Genomic DNA, 16,395 nt, shown 5'->3' on the forward strand with positions numbered 1-16,395 from the left:
AAAAAGGGTAAATTAGGTTATTGCAATGCATACCGCTAATGAATCTTTCTAAATTGAGGTGACTAAACTTATGAATCTTTCTAACTTTTCTTCTATTTCAATTTATTTTTTGTTTTATTATGGTTTTTGTAATTATACCAATAAACAAAAGAAATGACTTGGCCTACCTTTTGCTTTTGAAGTATGAACCAGGTCATTGGAAGGCGCAATCTACAGCAAAAGAACTTTGGCAAGTTCGATCAGTCTTCTCTTGAACAGCAAGTAAGACATCATGGCTTCTAAAATTACTAATTGCCATTGTCAAACAACAGCTATTTTCAATGTTTACTATTTAAGTATTTCAAAGATAATTTCTAAAATACATGGTCACTTTTAGAGAATCGAGTCAGAACCATACAACTATATATATACATATACATATATATTCTCAAGTTACCTTAAAATATAGTTGGATGTATTTTAAGCAATAAATAGGAGAGTGTCGATATAACAATCTAAAGAGAAATTGTAGATTAAAATATAAAATTTAATAATTTTAATAAAATTAAGAATAATCCATTCAAAATATAAAGAATTTAAATGATTGTTTTTTAGATTTTAAATATGTTAGGTGTAAATTTACAAATAAATTTCATAGAATTTTGCTAAATTTTTATATCCCATATAGCTTTTATTTTATTATTATTTTCTTTAATCCATCCCCCCACCCCCCACATAATCTCTTATTATTTTTATTATTTTGTTATAAATATATGCCTTCTTTTCTGTAGAATTCATTTTTTATCATTTGTTATAATTAGCTTTTTATTTATTTTTACCATTTCGTAGAATTCATTTTCCTTATACTAAACAAGGACTCAGTATTATTTGTTCTATAAGTAATGTGACTTGAAAGCATTTACTTATCCCCTTTTAGCTCGAAGATGGTACATTCACAGCCCTCAGCAAGGAAGTAGCAGAAAGGACACTTGAATTAAGGTAATGTGCTTTTGGAATTCTGTGTACCTTCTAATCTCAAGAAGATTTCAATCTTATTTAGGTTGAGGTTTTCCAGATTTTTTTTACCCAGTATTTACGAGGTAAGTCGGATGTATTTGGAGGACATGATGGTTCAGGTTTAAAAGCTTAAAAATGCTAAGTATTTTCTACATTTAAATTAATAAAAGAATTTATATTGCTGATAAAAAAAAATATGTATCTCTCAGTTTACATACAATGTTGAGATTTGTTTCATTTAACGCATGATAGGCATATGAGAGGAGAAGAACTCCAGCGATTGAGCATTGAGCAACTACAAGAATTAGAGAAGTCACTTGAAAGAGGCTTGAAACGAGTTCTGGAAACTAAGGTTTATGCATTTTTATATTGTGTATATCAATTTTACTTGGTTTTCTTCTTAAACTGATAAGTGACCCTAATAGTTCTTGATTTCAAACCATAATAGCCAGATTAACAAAAAGAAAAAGAAAAGGACTAGTCAGTGAACTTTCATTGTTGCAATGTTAATTTTCTCTTTGATCCATCTTAACCATGTTTTGTGATTCCAGATCTTGACAAATTCCGGGGAATTTAAGGCTCTTAAATCCAGAAATGGCTTTTAGAATACTTTTCCAAGTTGAAAACTTGGTTTATTAATTCTACTAGAATGTGATGCAATTTTATTTGTGGTGTTTCAGAGTCATGTAATTACAAATGAGATCAATGCCCTCAAAAGCAAGGTCATATGCCCATCTTTGAACTGTAACTGTTGCTAGCCTTCCATGTAGTTTTATTGATGAGTAAAAGAGATCATTTTACAACTGTTCTCACATATAGTTTTCTATAACATAATTTTTGAGGTTGATGGGGTTGGTTTATTTGCTTTATTATTATTATTATTTTTTTTTTAAATTTATATCTTTGCTCTTTTTTTCCCTCATAATTTGCAGGAAGCTCAACTAATAGAGGAGAATGAGCGACTAAAGCAACAAGTCTGTGAGATATTTTATTTTCCGTTCTTTATTTTTACCAGTACTCTAAACTAACTTCTGAGTTCCTTTCTGTGTATTTGTATGGTAGATAATGAATGTACCAATGGGCAGAATGCATTTATCTGAACCAGGACACTCATCAGATTCCATGATCACTAATACCAGCAGCTCTGCAGATCCTTCTCTAGACTATGAAGGAACCTACAGTTTCCTTAGATTGGGGTTGGTTTTTTACACTCAGCTCATTTCCTTGCAAGATGAGTTATTTTTACCCTCTTCTCTTGGTTGCACCATAGGTTTGTTTTGGACCATAGTCCTTAAACAAAAATAAATTAATAAATGGAAGCTTAAAGGTGGCAGGTAAATAGTTTATTTTCAATAGAAAAACAATGTCTCTAGTGCAACATACTATACATTGTGTTAACTGCTGTGATTCGGATAAACTAACATAATAATATTTATTTTTATGAGATAATTATACTTTAGGATCTTCTGTACCTTAACTTTAATATTAATTCTGAACAGTGCAGTAGCCAAAAAAAGATCGGGTGACTTTTACCTGTTCTTGGATGTTAATCAAGCAACCAAGTGAAAATATTTTTTTCATTAGAAATGGAAGAAAATTATTTCTCAGAAGTTGCTTGTAATATAAGGAGACTATTCCGGTTGCTGAATGCAAGGCTTCCAATGTGGATTTGTAGCGACGTAGTTGCTTGGTATCTATAAAGTATATATCCAAGGGCTCTATTTCTCTTGCTCTCATAGCAAATGGTTGCAGATATGGTATACAAAGTATATGATGTTATTTGATAATACACTCATATGTATGTATATGATACTATTCGAATACAGACCGGAAACCTAATTCTCAAAATGCAAAGGCTTTTCTGAAGCAGGAAATTTTGAAATAAAATGGATCACATGATCTTATATTTGTGTAGTTTTTGAAGCTTTGCTCTAAAATAAGGTTAATATTGTTGAAAGGGATGTGAAGACCTAGCACTGCCTACTTAATATTTGAAGTCATTTAAAATTGCTAAACTGGTGTGTTTGAAGGTAGGTTTTGCTTAATGATGCTTTTATGATTGCTTTTTCCATGTTGGAGCTGCTGCTCATCTGTTACTTTCATCTTGGGCTATAAACCTACCATTGCCTACTTATTGTGCTTATTCCAAGCATTGTCATGGTTATGTCAGCTGTGATGGATATGTGTTTGGCTTCTTTATAGAGCATTGCTTCTTGCTTTGCTGTTCTATTTGATGCTTCTTTGCTATTGTTGCACCTAAACCTGGAAACTTCCAATATCCAAGTTTAAAGGCAAGTGGTTTCATTACCTTTCCTAATATGACACTCGAGCATATTTAAATATGTAAGGATTATTCACTTTAGCATGATCGAGGAGTGCTCATTTGCTATTCAACTTTCTTTGCTGAAGTTGAATCCTTAAGAGAAAAGGTCGCAGAAGAGGTTTCACTATAATTTAAACTAATGACAAATCATTTGTTGTTTTAGAGCATAAATTTTTTATTTGTTAAGGCAGAGCATGCAGTTTAATTTTAAGGTCCGGCCAACAAATTCAGACCATTATATGTGCTCCAAGTCTCCTTCTAGTGTGATTGTTCACGTTCCTGTATCTCCACTAGAACAAATAGGTCTTCTATCAGTGAGTCCAATATGATGAAAATTCACATCTTATAGCAGCTACTTGGTGAAGTGGAAATAACTTATCCTCAACTAAAGGTACTTGTATAAAATACTTCTGTATTTTATGATGTATTTTTGTTGAATAGTCATTTTGTTTCATGCTTATTCATTTTCATGGTTGGCAAAGTGTCCAGCACATGCAACAGCATTTTGGTCTGTGAAAGGGCTAAAGTGTTAATTTTCGTAAAATTAAGAACCAACATATATATTAGGTCAAGCCTTGGGGTATTTTATTATTATTTGAATTTCAAGGATTTGATGGGACAATCATTATGCTGGTGAAATCAGTCTGAATTTATTTGTTGTGAATGTATTCATTTTCCTGAAGATGCTGCTGTGCACCCTTTTTTTCTTTTAATGTACTTGTTTATACTGTTCATTTCCCAGTTCAATAAAATTGAGAGGATGAATGCATGGCTGAGTCAAGTGGGGTAGTAATTGAAAATTAAATAATTTTGTCTTGTTTATAATTGAATTATTGCAGATAACTGCAAAGCTGTCTTCATCCTCAAAATCTGATTATGAATCTTTATCGCATGCAACAACTGATCATGTCATTTGTTTTGATTATTTGTTGTGTGCTTACATTACATTCTTGCTACTTAAACACTCTTGTGCAATACAGAAGTTACCGGAAATGCATTACTAAGATTGGTTTCTAAGTTTCTGGAGAAGAATCATCTGCAGTGATGGACGACAATTGATGAAACTAGTCTTTATTTAGGGCCGATGTCTTTATTTTTGCCTCAGGAGATGGCACCTTGGCCTTGTCCACCCCTTCAGATGTTACTTCTTTCTTTCAGGGTACAAGTGTCATGTTTCTTTTTCATACATTACGAACATAAACAAGCTAAATGTAATATATGTGCATCATATAATATATTCCGAATAATTCCTGAAAAAAATTTCTCTGAATTTTTTTATTTATTTCGAGTGAAAGATATTTTTGAGTTTGTTTACGTGTCAATCAAAAATAAATTGGATTAATTGACAATTCAAACTTTCAACGTATGATTCTTTATATATTATCTTTATTTATATAGAATAATTAGTCTTAGTTTTGAGATAAATGATAATTTGATTAAATTATAATTGATTTTATTATAATTTAGAAAAATTAATTACCTTATTAATCCATATGTAAAAACATCAAACGATTTATATTAAAGGATAAATTAAATCAAATAATAAATTAAAATCATTATTCATTGTTTGATATTTAAAAAGTATATAAGTATTTTTACCATGTAATTTTTTACTATTTATCTAACAAATAAATAATATAATATTAACTTATTAGTATAGATCCAAAATAGTATAAAAATAAAAAAGTACGAATAAAAATGTTTTTTTTTTTTTTTTTTTTGAAGGAATATGGAAAAGTATTGGTGTAATTATTTATGGACATTGTCATTTTCTCTCCTGTTTGCTCCATTTTCTATTCCATTTGCAGGTATTGCATAAGGAGGGTCCGATAGCATTATTGCATGTGGGCTCCACTTTTTCTTTTGTCTTTTTGAAGAAAATTTTGCCTACACTTAAATGTAGAGTTCAATTTTAAAATAGAAATAAAATAAATTAAACCAAATTGCATTTTAAAAAAATGAAATCAATTTAAATTGAAATATAGTTTAGAATCAAACCAATTCAATCGGTGAATTTTGGTCAGTTGTTGCATTTATTTTTAGTTTGATTTGAGCATATTTTTTTAAGTGTCATAAAACCGAGACTGATAAAACCTAATCAAATTCGCTTGAATTGGTCAATTTAATCGATTCAACCCGAAATATGTTGACTCTTAACCTATTGTGTGGACCGATCTATAAGCGTTCTTAAATCATCTCAAACTACTCAAATCAAATTGAATTGAAAATGGAATTTTTAAAATTAATGATTTAGTTTGATTTGAAATTTTTCAAACCGCTAAATATTAGTCTGGTTATGATTTGAGAGTTAATACCGCCAAATTGAACCAAACAAAATAAATATATAGATATTAATAAATAAATAAATATATAATTTTGACAATATTTTTTCTTATCATCGTATATTGAAATATTGAATATATTAATTGTTATTTAATTTTAATTTTAAAGCTATGATTTACTTGCATTTATTTTGTACAAAAAAAGAGTTAAATGAACGATGAACACTCTTAAATATACCTCAAGTCAACAGATTATATAACACTTAAAAATTTATTACTATTTATTTTTTTTTTTTTGTACTATTTTTCCCAATAAAAAGACATATTTACCCTTATTAATCTCAAGTGCAGTCAAATGAGGCTGGAGATGAAGCTAGTAGACTCTAACTGTAGACCAAAGAAAAACTTTCAAACATTTGGAAAGTCAAATAAAGAAAAAAACTTACACGTTTTAGGGTAAAATTGAAAACAATTTGAAGCTTAAGTGATCCTCCAAACTCTTCGTTCCTTCAGATAAGTCCTTTCATTTTCTAAATTATTTTCTTTTTTCTTCCCAAACAAGAAAAAAAAAAAAAAACTTTCCTCCATTTATTGCTCAACTATTTTCTATCTCCAAATAAATTGCTTTACTTTTTATTTTGAACACTAAAGCTCTGTTTGTTTTTAGAAAATAATTTATTTTTATAAAATATTTTCAAATGATTTATTTTTTTTGTTTGTTGTAATATCAAAAATTAGTTAAAAATATTAAAATTTTTAACTCATAAGACTATAAAAATATTTATAATAATAAAAATTTCGTATTTTACAAACTTTATTATGAAATACAAAAAAAAATTATTTAAAAACTAGTAAATTATGAAAGTTACCAGTGATAGGTAGTGGCGGCTAACGATTGGTAATAGTGACTATCGATGATTAAAAAATTAAAAATATAAATTGATAAGGTTATGATAAATTTGTGAATGTCTAGAAATTATTTTTCTTAAAAATGCCTTAATTTTTTTTTAATCTGAAAAATATTTTCACTTGTTTTTCTAAACATCTCATTAAGAAAATGTTTTGGGGAAATAACCTAGTATTTAATGAGTTATTATTAAATTTAAACGGAGAAGAGAGAAGAGACATGATTGGTACGAGGGTACAAGGGAGTCGGAATTCTGACATGACAGCCAGCATGGCTATCTGTACGGAAAGCTAATAACGCCATGTAAAGTAAAGAAACACTTTTTTTTTTTATTTTTTAAGGATATTTTAACATTAGTGTGACATATAACTGTATTTTTTTATTAATATATTAGGGCATTAGTTGCCAAAAGAAAACATTATTTAAGAAAATCTCAGAGTCACTGGTTAATGTTTCCAATTGTTTGTATAAAAGATAAAAAAATTGGAATTTACACGTTTTTAGAATCTTTATGTTGAAAAGCTATAAGTAATCTCTCTAAATAACAAAAAACGATGTAATTAAATTTTCAACTTTCTATATATAAATTTAATATATATTATTCAAAATAAACATATTCACCGTTTATATTTTATTTTTCACTCTTTATATTTAAATTCTGATTTCGCCTCTCAATGGCAAAAAGAAGGGATAAGGGTGACTATAGCCATCTAAGTTCAAAAATATTTCTAAATTTACTTTATAAATTGAATATAAATTGGTGAAATTATATTCACTTTGTCCCATAATTTTGAAATATTCTTTTTAGTAACTCTGGTCAAAACGTTGAATGTTACTGTTTATAGTGATCGATAACCGTAACGTTTGAACGAACTTTTAGAAATTAAAGTAACGCTTTCATTGAATACTAAAAGTTACTCCGAAGCTAATAATTATTAGAACGACTAATTTTGCCGAGAGATTGACTTTGCCTTCTTTTCTTTTGGCTTCGCAATCAGACGTTAAGATTGAATTTTGACTCCGCTACTGTACCCTATGTGTTACAATATTATTTGAATTATTTTAACTAAAACTATTATATACTAAAGATATTAATTTTTTTTGGGTAACTTTTAAAATATTTTAATAGTAAAAACAATAAAATTAAAAATAATTTTAAATGAATTTTCCAATAATTCCTTTTTGAAAAATAAGTTATGCTTGAGTACTAAAAAAGCAGTAGAGTATCTTCTCATTTTCCTTTCCAAATTTTATCTCCCAATTTTCTTTTCTCCCTAAAAATCCCTCCATCCAAACAGACCGTAAGTGAACATGTTAAAAATATTTAATCCAAGAAAAAAGAGTTAAAATATATAAATTATAAAATGGTCAAATTTTTTTTGTTTTCCTATTATTATCAACTAAGTCAATGTGAGAGGACTTTCACTTAACCATTTTCCTGTTTGTTTTTCCATAAAAAGAATCTTTCTTTTTTCCTTTTCTAAACTAGGTTAAGAAATATCTTTCTCTCTCCTTCCTTTAATACAACTGGTGGATTTTGTATGCAAAGTGTCAAGAGTGCCAGAAACGACAGCCTCAGAAAAAAGAAAAAAGAATTTAAAAAAAAAAAAAAAAGGAAAAAAGTAGAGGTAAAATACATCTGCTTGATCCTTGTTGCTCCTGCTGCTTTTCAAATGAGCTTGGATTGGTAGCTAGAGCCTAACCACAGGTAGGTTTTCTCATAAATTTCCTCTTTCTTTCATTCTTTCTTTTTTTGTCTATAATTCTTTTTGATTCTTGATTATCTATATTTCTTTCTTCTTCTTTGTAAAGGTCCTTTTTCTGTTAGGGTTCATTTCTTATCAGATTCTTTGATTTCTTTATTTATCTAATCATACGCATATATTCCTTTTCAAGATTTCCCTTATCAGTTTACATTTCCATTTAAAGTAACATTCTTTCATTTGGAGTGTGTACTTTGCTTCCTCTTGTCCTCAATTTTTATTTTTTTAAGTTTCTTTCAACTTTAAATACAGTAACAGAAGATTTTCCTTCTCTTTTCTTCTTCTTCATCTGCATTTTCCATATATTATATAAAGGTAAAAGTTTGTTTTCTCTGATTGATCTTTAATTCTTGATTTTTTATATATATATTGCTAAAATTGTTTTCCCCTTTCTTTGCGGTGTTGGGTTACTGGGTTTGCACTTCTTGTAAAGCAAGATCTAGTATTGATTTTTTTTTTTGGTAATTAATAACATGTTACCTCTTCCAACTAAAGCTGTGACTGATTTTTCACAAATCTTTAATTTTATTTAATTATTTTTTGAAGTTTTAGGTAAGGAAGTGCAGTCAGATTGTTTCTTTCTTGATTAAAAACAAAATTCTCTCGAAATTATAATTAATTATTTTGGGTGATTTTGCATGAAGGGTCAGTGTTGAATTAATTTTTTATTTTCTTGGAAAAAAGAAAAAATGACAAGGCAGAAAATCCAGATAAAAAAGATTGACAACAATACAGCAAGACAAGTGACTTTTTCTAAGAGAAGAAGAGGGCTTTTCAAGAAAGCATATGAGCTCTCCACTCTTTGTGATGCTGAGATTGCTCTTATAGTCTTTTCTGGAACTGGAAAGCTTTCTGAGTATGCAAGTTCAAGGTTCATATCTCTCTCTCTCTCTCTCTCTTTCTCTCTTTCTTGCCATATTTTCTTTCATTTTGGGCTACTTTCTTGTGATATTTCATTGTTCAATCTTGGATTACTCATTTCTGGTTTCTTTTAAACCAACCAAACTGAAAAAAGAAGAGAAATAGATGAAATATATGTGCAACAGAATATTCTTTTGGTTTTTGTGAACTCAAAATTATAATTTTCCTTAGCTTGAGTGAGAGATGCCATTTATATATAGCTCTCAAGTGTCTGATATTTGTTCCAAATCATTTGCCTTCAAGGACTAGAAATATTAATTTCTGGTCTGTGGTTTTTGTCAGAACTCAGAAGGTTTCTCTATTGTAGGGATGTTGTACATCCTCTATTCTTTTCAAAAGACTATATATAGTACTTCTACATGCTATTGGATATGAAAGTTACTTACTTTGATTTGCTTTTTCTACCCTCTATACAAACCATGTACTCATAAAATATTCACTCAAACAAGAAAATATTTACTTTTAGGCAAAGGAATACTAATACTAATGTTAATAATTGGATTTTTAAGCTATATTTAGGGAACTGAATGAGGGATAGCTTACTTGAACTTGCAGCTTATTAAGAAAAGTTCGTGTTGATTGTTCCATATGAAGAAAAGTCATCATTGTTCCATATTGTAAAACCTATATTCACTCACTTAGCTAAAGTGTGAATCACTTTTTCTATTCTTTATTCTTTTTTTTTTTTTTTTAATCAACAAATGCTCAATGCAGCTGGTCATTTTTCCTCCATTTCATTAAAATTCTTTTGCAATTAATGCGGGAAAAAAAAGAGAAGTTCATATTGATTATAGCGTATATTTGATTTCTACTTGAAGAAATCTCTTCAACTATAAGATTTTTTGTTTGCATTGTAGCTAGCTTTTGGCTTTTGTTTTCATTGATTCGAATTATATTTTCTCTTATCTCAATAGATCATATGGACAGAATCCTAAAACAAAAGATTTATAACTATTTGTTCTACAATTTTCTTGCTTTGTTTGCATGCTTCTATTGTACTTATGAGATGCTCCAGATTTTTTAGCCTAACATTCATAGGTTAGGTTTGACTTTTTTTTTTTTTTTTTTTTTTTGGATACCCTCGTAGCTTGGGAGTAGTTACTGCTGTTTGTTAAGTTTTTTCCTGGATTTTAATTTAATAATAATAAATAGCTTTTTTTTCTGATAAAAAAAATAAGAGTTTTGGTTTGTATGGTAGCAAAATATCATGCATGGTTTTGTTACTGCAATTTGAGTTTTTGTATCCTTGTTTTGATTCATTTTGCATTAACCATATTAATTAAATTTTAGTCAAGCCATAAGAAAAGGTAGAATTACCCATGCTATGTGTTATTGAATCAAAAGAAACAATATGGCATGAATCTTATTGTAGATTAAGATCATCTTAGTACAAGAAAGGTTTAGTTAATGAAAATCAAAATCCTTGTAGATAATAAAAATCTTTTGTTTTCTTTGTTCAAACATACATATTTGATGTAATCTGAGTGTGCACATATTATCTTTCATTTTGATTTTTTCTATAAATTTAAATATTTATTCAATTTAAAGTAAAAATAAAAATCAATTTTAAATATATGTTTGATTATTTGTTTTTTGCTCATTCTAAAACAAAATTGTTTTTGCAAAATATTTATCGTTATGGATTACATGCATATTTGCATGAGATGGATCTTTTTAACTTGTGCATTAAGTACTTCCTTTACTGCTTAAGAATGCCTTCAATAAATACACTGTGTGGTTTATATTTATTATAGCAGTTAGATATTAGTTGTAATAATTTATTGAATAATTTTTATATGAAATAATACTTTTATAATCTAAGGTTTTGTTGAAGTTTCAAATGTTCAATGATTTATATTTATAATAATTTTTTCAAAAAATTATTTTAACACATTTTATAAAAATTAAAGAGTAGCTTTCCTATGCCATTATGCAAAAATGAGTCTTGATTGATTTAAAAAGAAAAAAAAAAAAAAGGCCTTGATCAAGTGCATATATCAGAATTTTAGAGATTAATTAAAAGTTCAAAGACTTCATACATAACTTGAGACTTGAACTTTATTAAAAAAAATTGAGTGACACCTTCTATTTTTAGGTTCATCCATTAAACCCTTCAACTAATAGAATTCAATCAATTTGAATACTTAAACTTATAAAACCACACTAGCATAGTTATTAAAAGCGCGCCTGACTCAAACCGCAGGTCATGGAGCCTCAAGAGTTGAAAGGCGGGCGACCTTACTGAGGTGCACGCCTCTTAAAAAAAAGCGCGTCTTTTGTTTTTCAACATGTTTTTTTAGGGTTTTTCTTCTTAATATATGTGATTGTGTTTATATAGACTTCTATTAATAAAAAAAAGTAAGAGAAATAAAAGATATTGATAGATTTGTAGAAGAAAAAACGCATATCCATCATACATCAAACTCCTCTACACTAGTTCATCGACAATCAAAGAAAGCCATGATCTAGATCAATTAAAGCCTTCACAAAGAAGTCTTCTCTTCCAATTCAGCAATTGATTAACATAAAGAAAAGATACGTCTCTTAGCAATTCTTTTGATTTTTTCTCAATTTCCATCTCTTAATTTGATTCAACAATCAGCTTCTACTCCCTTCTATTTCAAGTCTAATAGCTTCAATTATAGGTGTGATTCTCAAAAAAATTTGATTTATGACATGAAAAGCTAAGTTTTAGAGCATTTGCAGTTTCATAAAAAAGCAGTTTACACTAAAAGTTAATTCAAAAATTGTTGCCAAACAAGGTCTCAGTTAGAGGAAATAAATTTTAACCAAAAAAGAAATTCTATATATTATTTTCTTCATTTATACCTTGGTTTAGACTTCAATTTTTTTAAATTCATGTAAGCTTACTTAATATAATGTTCCTCTAATTCTGTTTGTCATTTGAGGTTAATTTGGCTTCTTCTTTTTTTTTTTCTCATAAAGTAAAAATTCTTGCAAGCATACACCTTCTTCTAAATACAACTTACTTGTATTACAATTTTTTCAGCTAATATTGATGAAATATTTTTCAAAATTTTTGCCCTAATCTTCCAATCTCCTTTTATTGAATTATATATATATATATATATATATATATATATATATATATATATATATATATATATATATATATATATATAAAGACGCTCTTAGTACATACAGGCTTAAGCAAACACAAAATATTATGCTATACAAAGTGAATTTTGGAAATCAATAGTTATAATATGTACTTTCTCTCTCTCTCTCTCTCTCTATATATATATATATAAAGACGCTCTTAGTACATACAGGTTTAAGCAAACACAAAATATTATGCTATACAAAGTGAATTTTGGAAATCAATAGTTATAATATGTACTTTCTCTCTCTATCAAGTCTGTTTCTTTCTCTTCTTCTTGAAGTCTCTTGAATTCTCCTTACTCCTCTCAATCAGTTCCTTCTCTTCTCTTTCTTTCTCTATGATTCTCAGTTGCCAAACACTCTTAAACCCTAGATTAGGATATATGTGACATCTAATCCTATCAATTTCTTGCCCCTTGTGCATGCCCTTCCAAGTTATCAACCTAACCGTAAAGCACTCTTTTTGGTATGTTAGACAGAATAATAGATAATAGTTTTCTCTATCCTTATCAACTCAGGAAATTATTTACCTACACTGAGTTAATGCGTCTGATAAAACTAACTGATTATGAACAGGGTAAACAGAGTTTTGAGTGTTTTTCATTAAAAAAATGGTATAGTAATAAATATTGACAGGTAAGATGAATATATGCATAATACAGATAAATTTTTCTCATAAATCCAAAGCCCATCCAAAATTTGAATTTGAGATTTTCAAATAGAAATTTCAAAAGACTATTAAGTTATCTCCTTTACTTTTTCAGAAAGTAAGAGTAATGCATAAGTAAAAAAAGGGTAAATTGGGTTATTGCAATCATTCCGCTGATGAATCTTTCTAAATTGAGGTGCCTAAACTTATGAATCTTTCTAACTTTTCTTCTATTTCAATTTATTTTTTGTTTTATTATGGTTTTTGTAATTATACCAATAAACAAAAGAAATGACTTGGCCTACCTTTTGCTTTTGAAGTATGAACCAGGTCATTGGAAGGCGCAATCTACAGCAAAAGAACTCTGGCAAGTTGGATCAGTCTTCTCTTGAACAGCAAGTAAGACATCATGGCTTCGAAAATTACTAATTGCCATTATCAAACAACAGCTATTTTCAATGTTTACTATTTAAGTATTTCAAAGATAATTTCTAAAATATATATATATATTTTAGAGAATCAAGTCAGAATCAGACCCATACAACTATATATATATATATATATATGTATATATATATTCTCAAGTTACCTTAAAATATACTTGGATGTATTTTAAGCAATAAATAGGAGAGTGTCGATATAACAATCCAAAGAGCAATTGTAGCTAGTATTTTTCAATTTATTTTAATTGCAAAATTTAATAATTTTAATAAAATTAAGTATAATCCATTCAAAATATAAAGAATTTAAATGATTGTTTTTTAGATTTTAAATATATTAGGTGTAAATTTACAAATAAATTTCATACAAGTTTGCTAAATTTTTATATCCCAGATAGCTTTTATTTTATTATCATTTTCTTTAATCCATCCCCCCACTCCCCACATAATCTCTTATTATTTTTATTATTTTGTTATAAATACATGCCGTCTTTTCTTGTAGAATTCATTTTTTATCATTTGTTATAATTAGCTTTTTATTTATTTTTACCATTTCGTAGAATTCATTTTCCTCATACTAAACAAGGACTTAGTATTATTTGTTCCACATGTAATGTGACTTGAAAGCATTTACTTGTCCCCTTTTAGCTCGAAGATGGTACATTCACAGCCCTCAGCAAGGAAGTAGCACAAAGGACACTTGAATTAAGGTAACGTGTTTTTAGAATTCTGTGTACCTTCTTATCTCAAGAAGATTTCAATCTTATTTAACTTGAGGTTTTTCAGATTTTTTTTTACCTAGTATTTACGAGGTAAGTCGGATGTATTTGGAGGACATGATGGTTCAGATTTAGAAACTTAAAAATGCCAAGTATTTTCTAGATTTAAATTAATAAAAGAATTTTATATTGCTGATAAAAAAAAATATGTATCTCTCAGTTTACATACAATGTTGAGATTTATTTCATTTAATGCATGATAGGCATATGAGAGGAGAAGAACTCCAGCGATTGAGCATTGAGCAACTACAAGAATTAGAGAAGTCACTTGAAAGAGGCTTGAAACGAGTTCTGGAAACTAAGGTTTATGCATTTTTATATTGTGTATATCAATTTTACTTGGTTTCTTCTTAAACTGATAAGTTACCCTAATAGTTCTTGATTTCAAACCCTAATAGCCAGATTAACTAAAAGAAAAAGAAAAGGACTACTTAGTGAACTTTCATTGTTGCAATGTTAATTTTCTCTTTGATCCATCTAAACCATGTTTTTTGATTCCAGATCTTGACAAATTCCAGGGAATTTAAGGCTCTTAAATCCAGAAATGGCTTTTAGAATACTTTTCCAAGTTGAAAACTTGGTTTATTAATTCTACTAGAATGTGATGCAATTTTATTTGTGGTGTTTCAGAGTCAGGTAATTACAAATGAGATCAATGCCCTCAAAAGCAAGGTCATATGCCCATCTTTGAACTGTAACTGTTGCTAGCCTTCTACGTAGTTTTATTGATGAGTAAAAGAGATCATTTTAGAACTGTTCTCATATATAATTTTCTATAATATAATTTCTGAGTTTGATGGGGTTGGTTTATTTGCTTTATTATTATTTTAAAAAAAAAAAAAATTATATCTTTGCTCTTTTTTTCCCTCATAATTTGCAGGAAGCTCAATTAATAGAAGAGAATGAGCGACTAAAGCAACAAGTCTGTGAGATCTTTTATTTTCAGTTCTTTATTTGTACCAGTACTCTAAACTAACTTCTGAGTTCCTTTCTGTGTATTTGTATGGTAGATAATGAATGTACCAATGGGCAGACTGCATTTATCTGAACCAGGACAGTCATCAGATTCCATGATCACTAATACCAGCAGCTCTGCAGATCTTTCTCTAGACTATGAAGGAAACTACACTTTCCTTAGATTGGGGTTGGTTTTTTACACTCAGTTCATTTCCTTGCAAAATTTATTGATGTAATTCTTGGCCTGCTATATATATATATATATAGAGAGAGAGAGAGTTTAAGAAAGCATTTATCATCAAAATACTGCTCAAGAAATAAACTAAAATTGTTGCTGCAAGATACATGCAGCTGCAGAATCATTTGATTTACTGAACAGAATCATTTCTTTGTTGAATAGAAATGCCAAACAAACTCATGAACATAAAAATTGCAGGTTACCCTTCCCAGATTGAGTTTGAAGGATATGAAATGTTCTTGAGGATCAATGTGGCTTATTGCAGTTTGTTGTGATAAGTATTTCACGGAGGAAATTCTTCTTAATTCTATGGTTGCGTCCCTGTCTGTGTTCATCCCAATGGAATCATCAGCACATGAAACCATAGATGCTTAATTATATATGTGTGTGTATATATATTGTAAATTTACCATATAAAGTTAGACACTCTGACAAAATAAGTAGTTTGGAGCTGTAATGTGTGTTCTGATTACCTGGAGTTGTATTTCAGAACAAAAATAAAGGCATCTATATCTGGACAATTTAATTATTTTCAAGGGTTAATCAGTGTTATGGGACTCTGTTTCCCCCATTGTTGATAACTTGATTAGGGTTTAAATTAGGTTATTGGTTGAACTTAAACAGCAGGTTGGCATTTTGTTGCAACATAGCATATTTATAGTTATAGCATTATTGGACCAACTTACCGATATTAGTTTTTAGGAACGTGTTCTATATTCTCTTTAGAAAAAAAAAAAAAAAAAGAACGTGTTCTATATTTATAGTTCATACTCATGATTTATTATTTTTAATAATAAATTTTAATTTAAATATGGGATTAAATTTAAATATTAACTATCAGTGAAATTTGTCTTTTTTTATTAAATTTTAATATTAAAATATTATCTTTTAATTTTTAACATTATATATAAATATTATTTCTCATCATAATAATTGTGATGAAGTATTAGTCATTTAATATTATAATTAAATTCAAATATTATATTCTTAAAAACATTAATACTATATTTCATATAC

General features: G+C 28.4%; 2 protein-coding genes across 7 annotated transcripts; both read left to right on the forward strand.

Moving 5' to 3' along the window:
• The first annotated feature begins 116 nt into the window (after positions 1–116).
• Positions 117–2,910, forward strand: LOC105641426 (MADS-box protein JOINTLESS). Of its 4 annotated transcripts, none has more exons than XM_089722539.1 (7): positions 117–261; positions 917–978; positions 1,249–1,348; positions 1,677–1,718; positions 1,929–1,970; positions 2,059–2,192; positions 2,501–2,910. In XM_089722539.1, the coding sequence occupies exons 1-7, from the start codon at positions 184–186 to the stop codon at positions 2,520–2,522; spliced, it is 480 nt and encodes a 159-aa protein (XP_089578665.1). In that variant the 5' UTR covers positions 117–183; the 3' UTR covers positions 2,523–2,910. The 4 variants fall into 4 exon arrangements, with proteins under 4 accessions (XP_089578665.1, XP_089578662.1, XP_089578664.1 ...); XM_089722537.1 differs by having other exon boundaries at positions 118–261; positions 2,496–2,910; XM_089722536.1 differs by lacking the exon at positions 2,501–2,910 and having other exon boundaries at positions 2,059–2,455.
• A 5,115-nt stretch (positions 2,911–8,025) lies between these two features.
• LOC105641427 (MADS-box protein SVP) lies at positions 8,026–15,921 on the forward strand. 3 transcript variants are annotated; one of them, XM_089723492.1, is made up of 9 exons: positions 8,030–8,216; positions 8,956–9,142; positions 13,285–13,363; positions 14,053–14,114; positions 14,387–14,486; positions 14,814–14,855; positions 15,064–15,105; positions 15,194–15,327; positions 15,577–15,921. In XM_089723492.1, exons 2-9 carry the CDS (start codon positions 8,961–8,963, stop codon positions 15,593–15,595), a joined length of 660 nt encoding a protein of 219 aa, XP_089579618.1. In that variant the 5' UTR covers positions 8,030–8,216; positions 8,956–8,960; the 3' UTR covers positions 15,596–15,921. The 3 variants fall into 3 exon arrangements, with proteins under 3 accessions (XP_089579620.1, XP_089579618.1, XP_089579619.1); XM_089723493.1 differs by lacking the exon at positions 8,030–8,216 and adding an exon at positions 8,322–8,586; XM_089723494.1 differs by lacking the exon at positions 14,814–14,855 and having other exon boundaries at positions 8,026–8,216.
• The last annotated feature ends 474 nt before the right edge of the window (positions 15,922–16,395 follow it).

The sequence above is a fragment of the Jatropha curcas genome, chromosome 6 (genome assembly GCF_041381405.1).
Source record: "Jatropha curcas cultivar XTBG-Jc1 chromosome 6, XTBG_Jcur_1.0, whole genome shotgun sequence".
In the NCBI taxonomy this organism is placed as follows: domain Eukaryota; kingdom Viridiplantae; phylum Streptophyta; class Magnoliopsida; order Malpighiales; family Euphorbiaceae; genus Jatropha; species Jatropha curcas.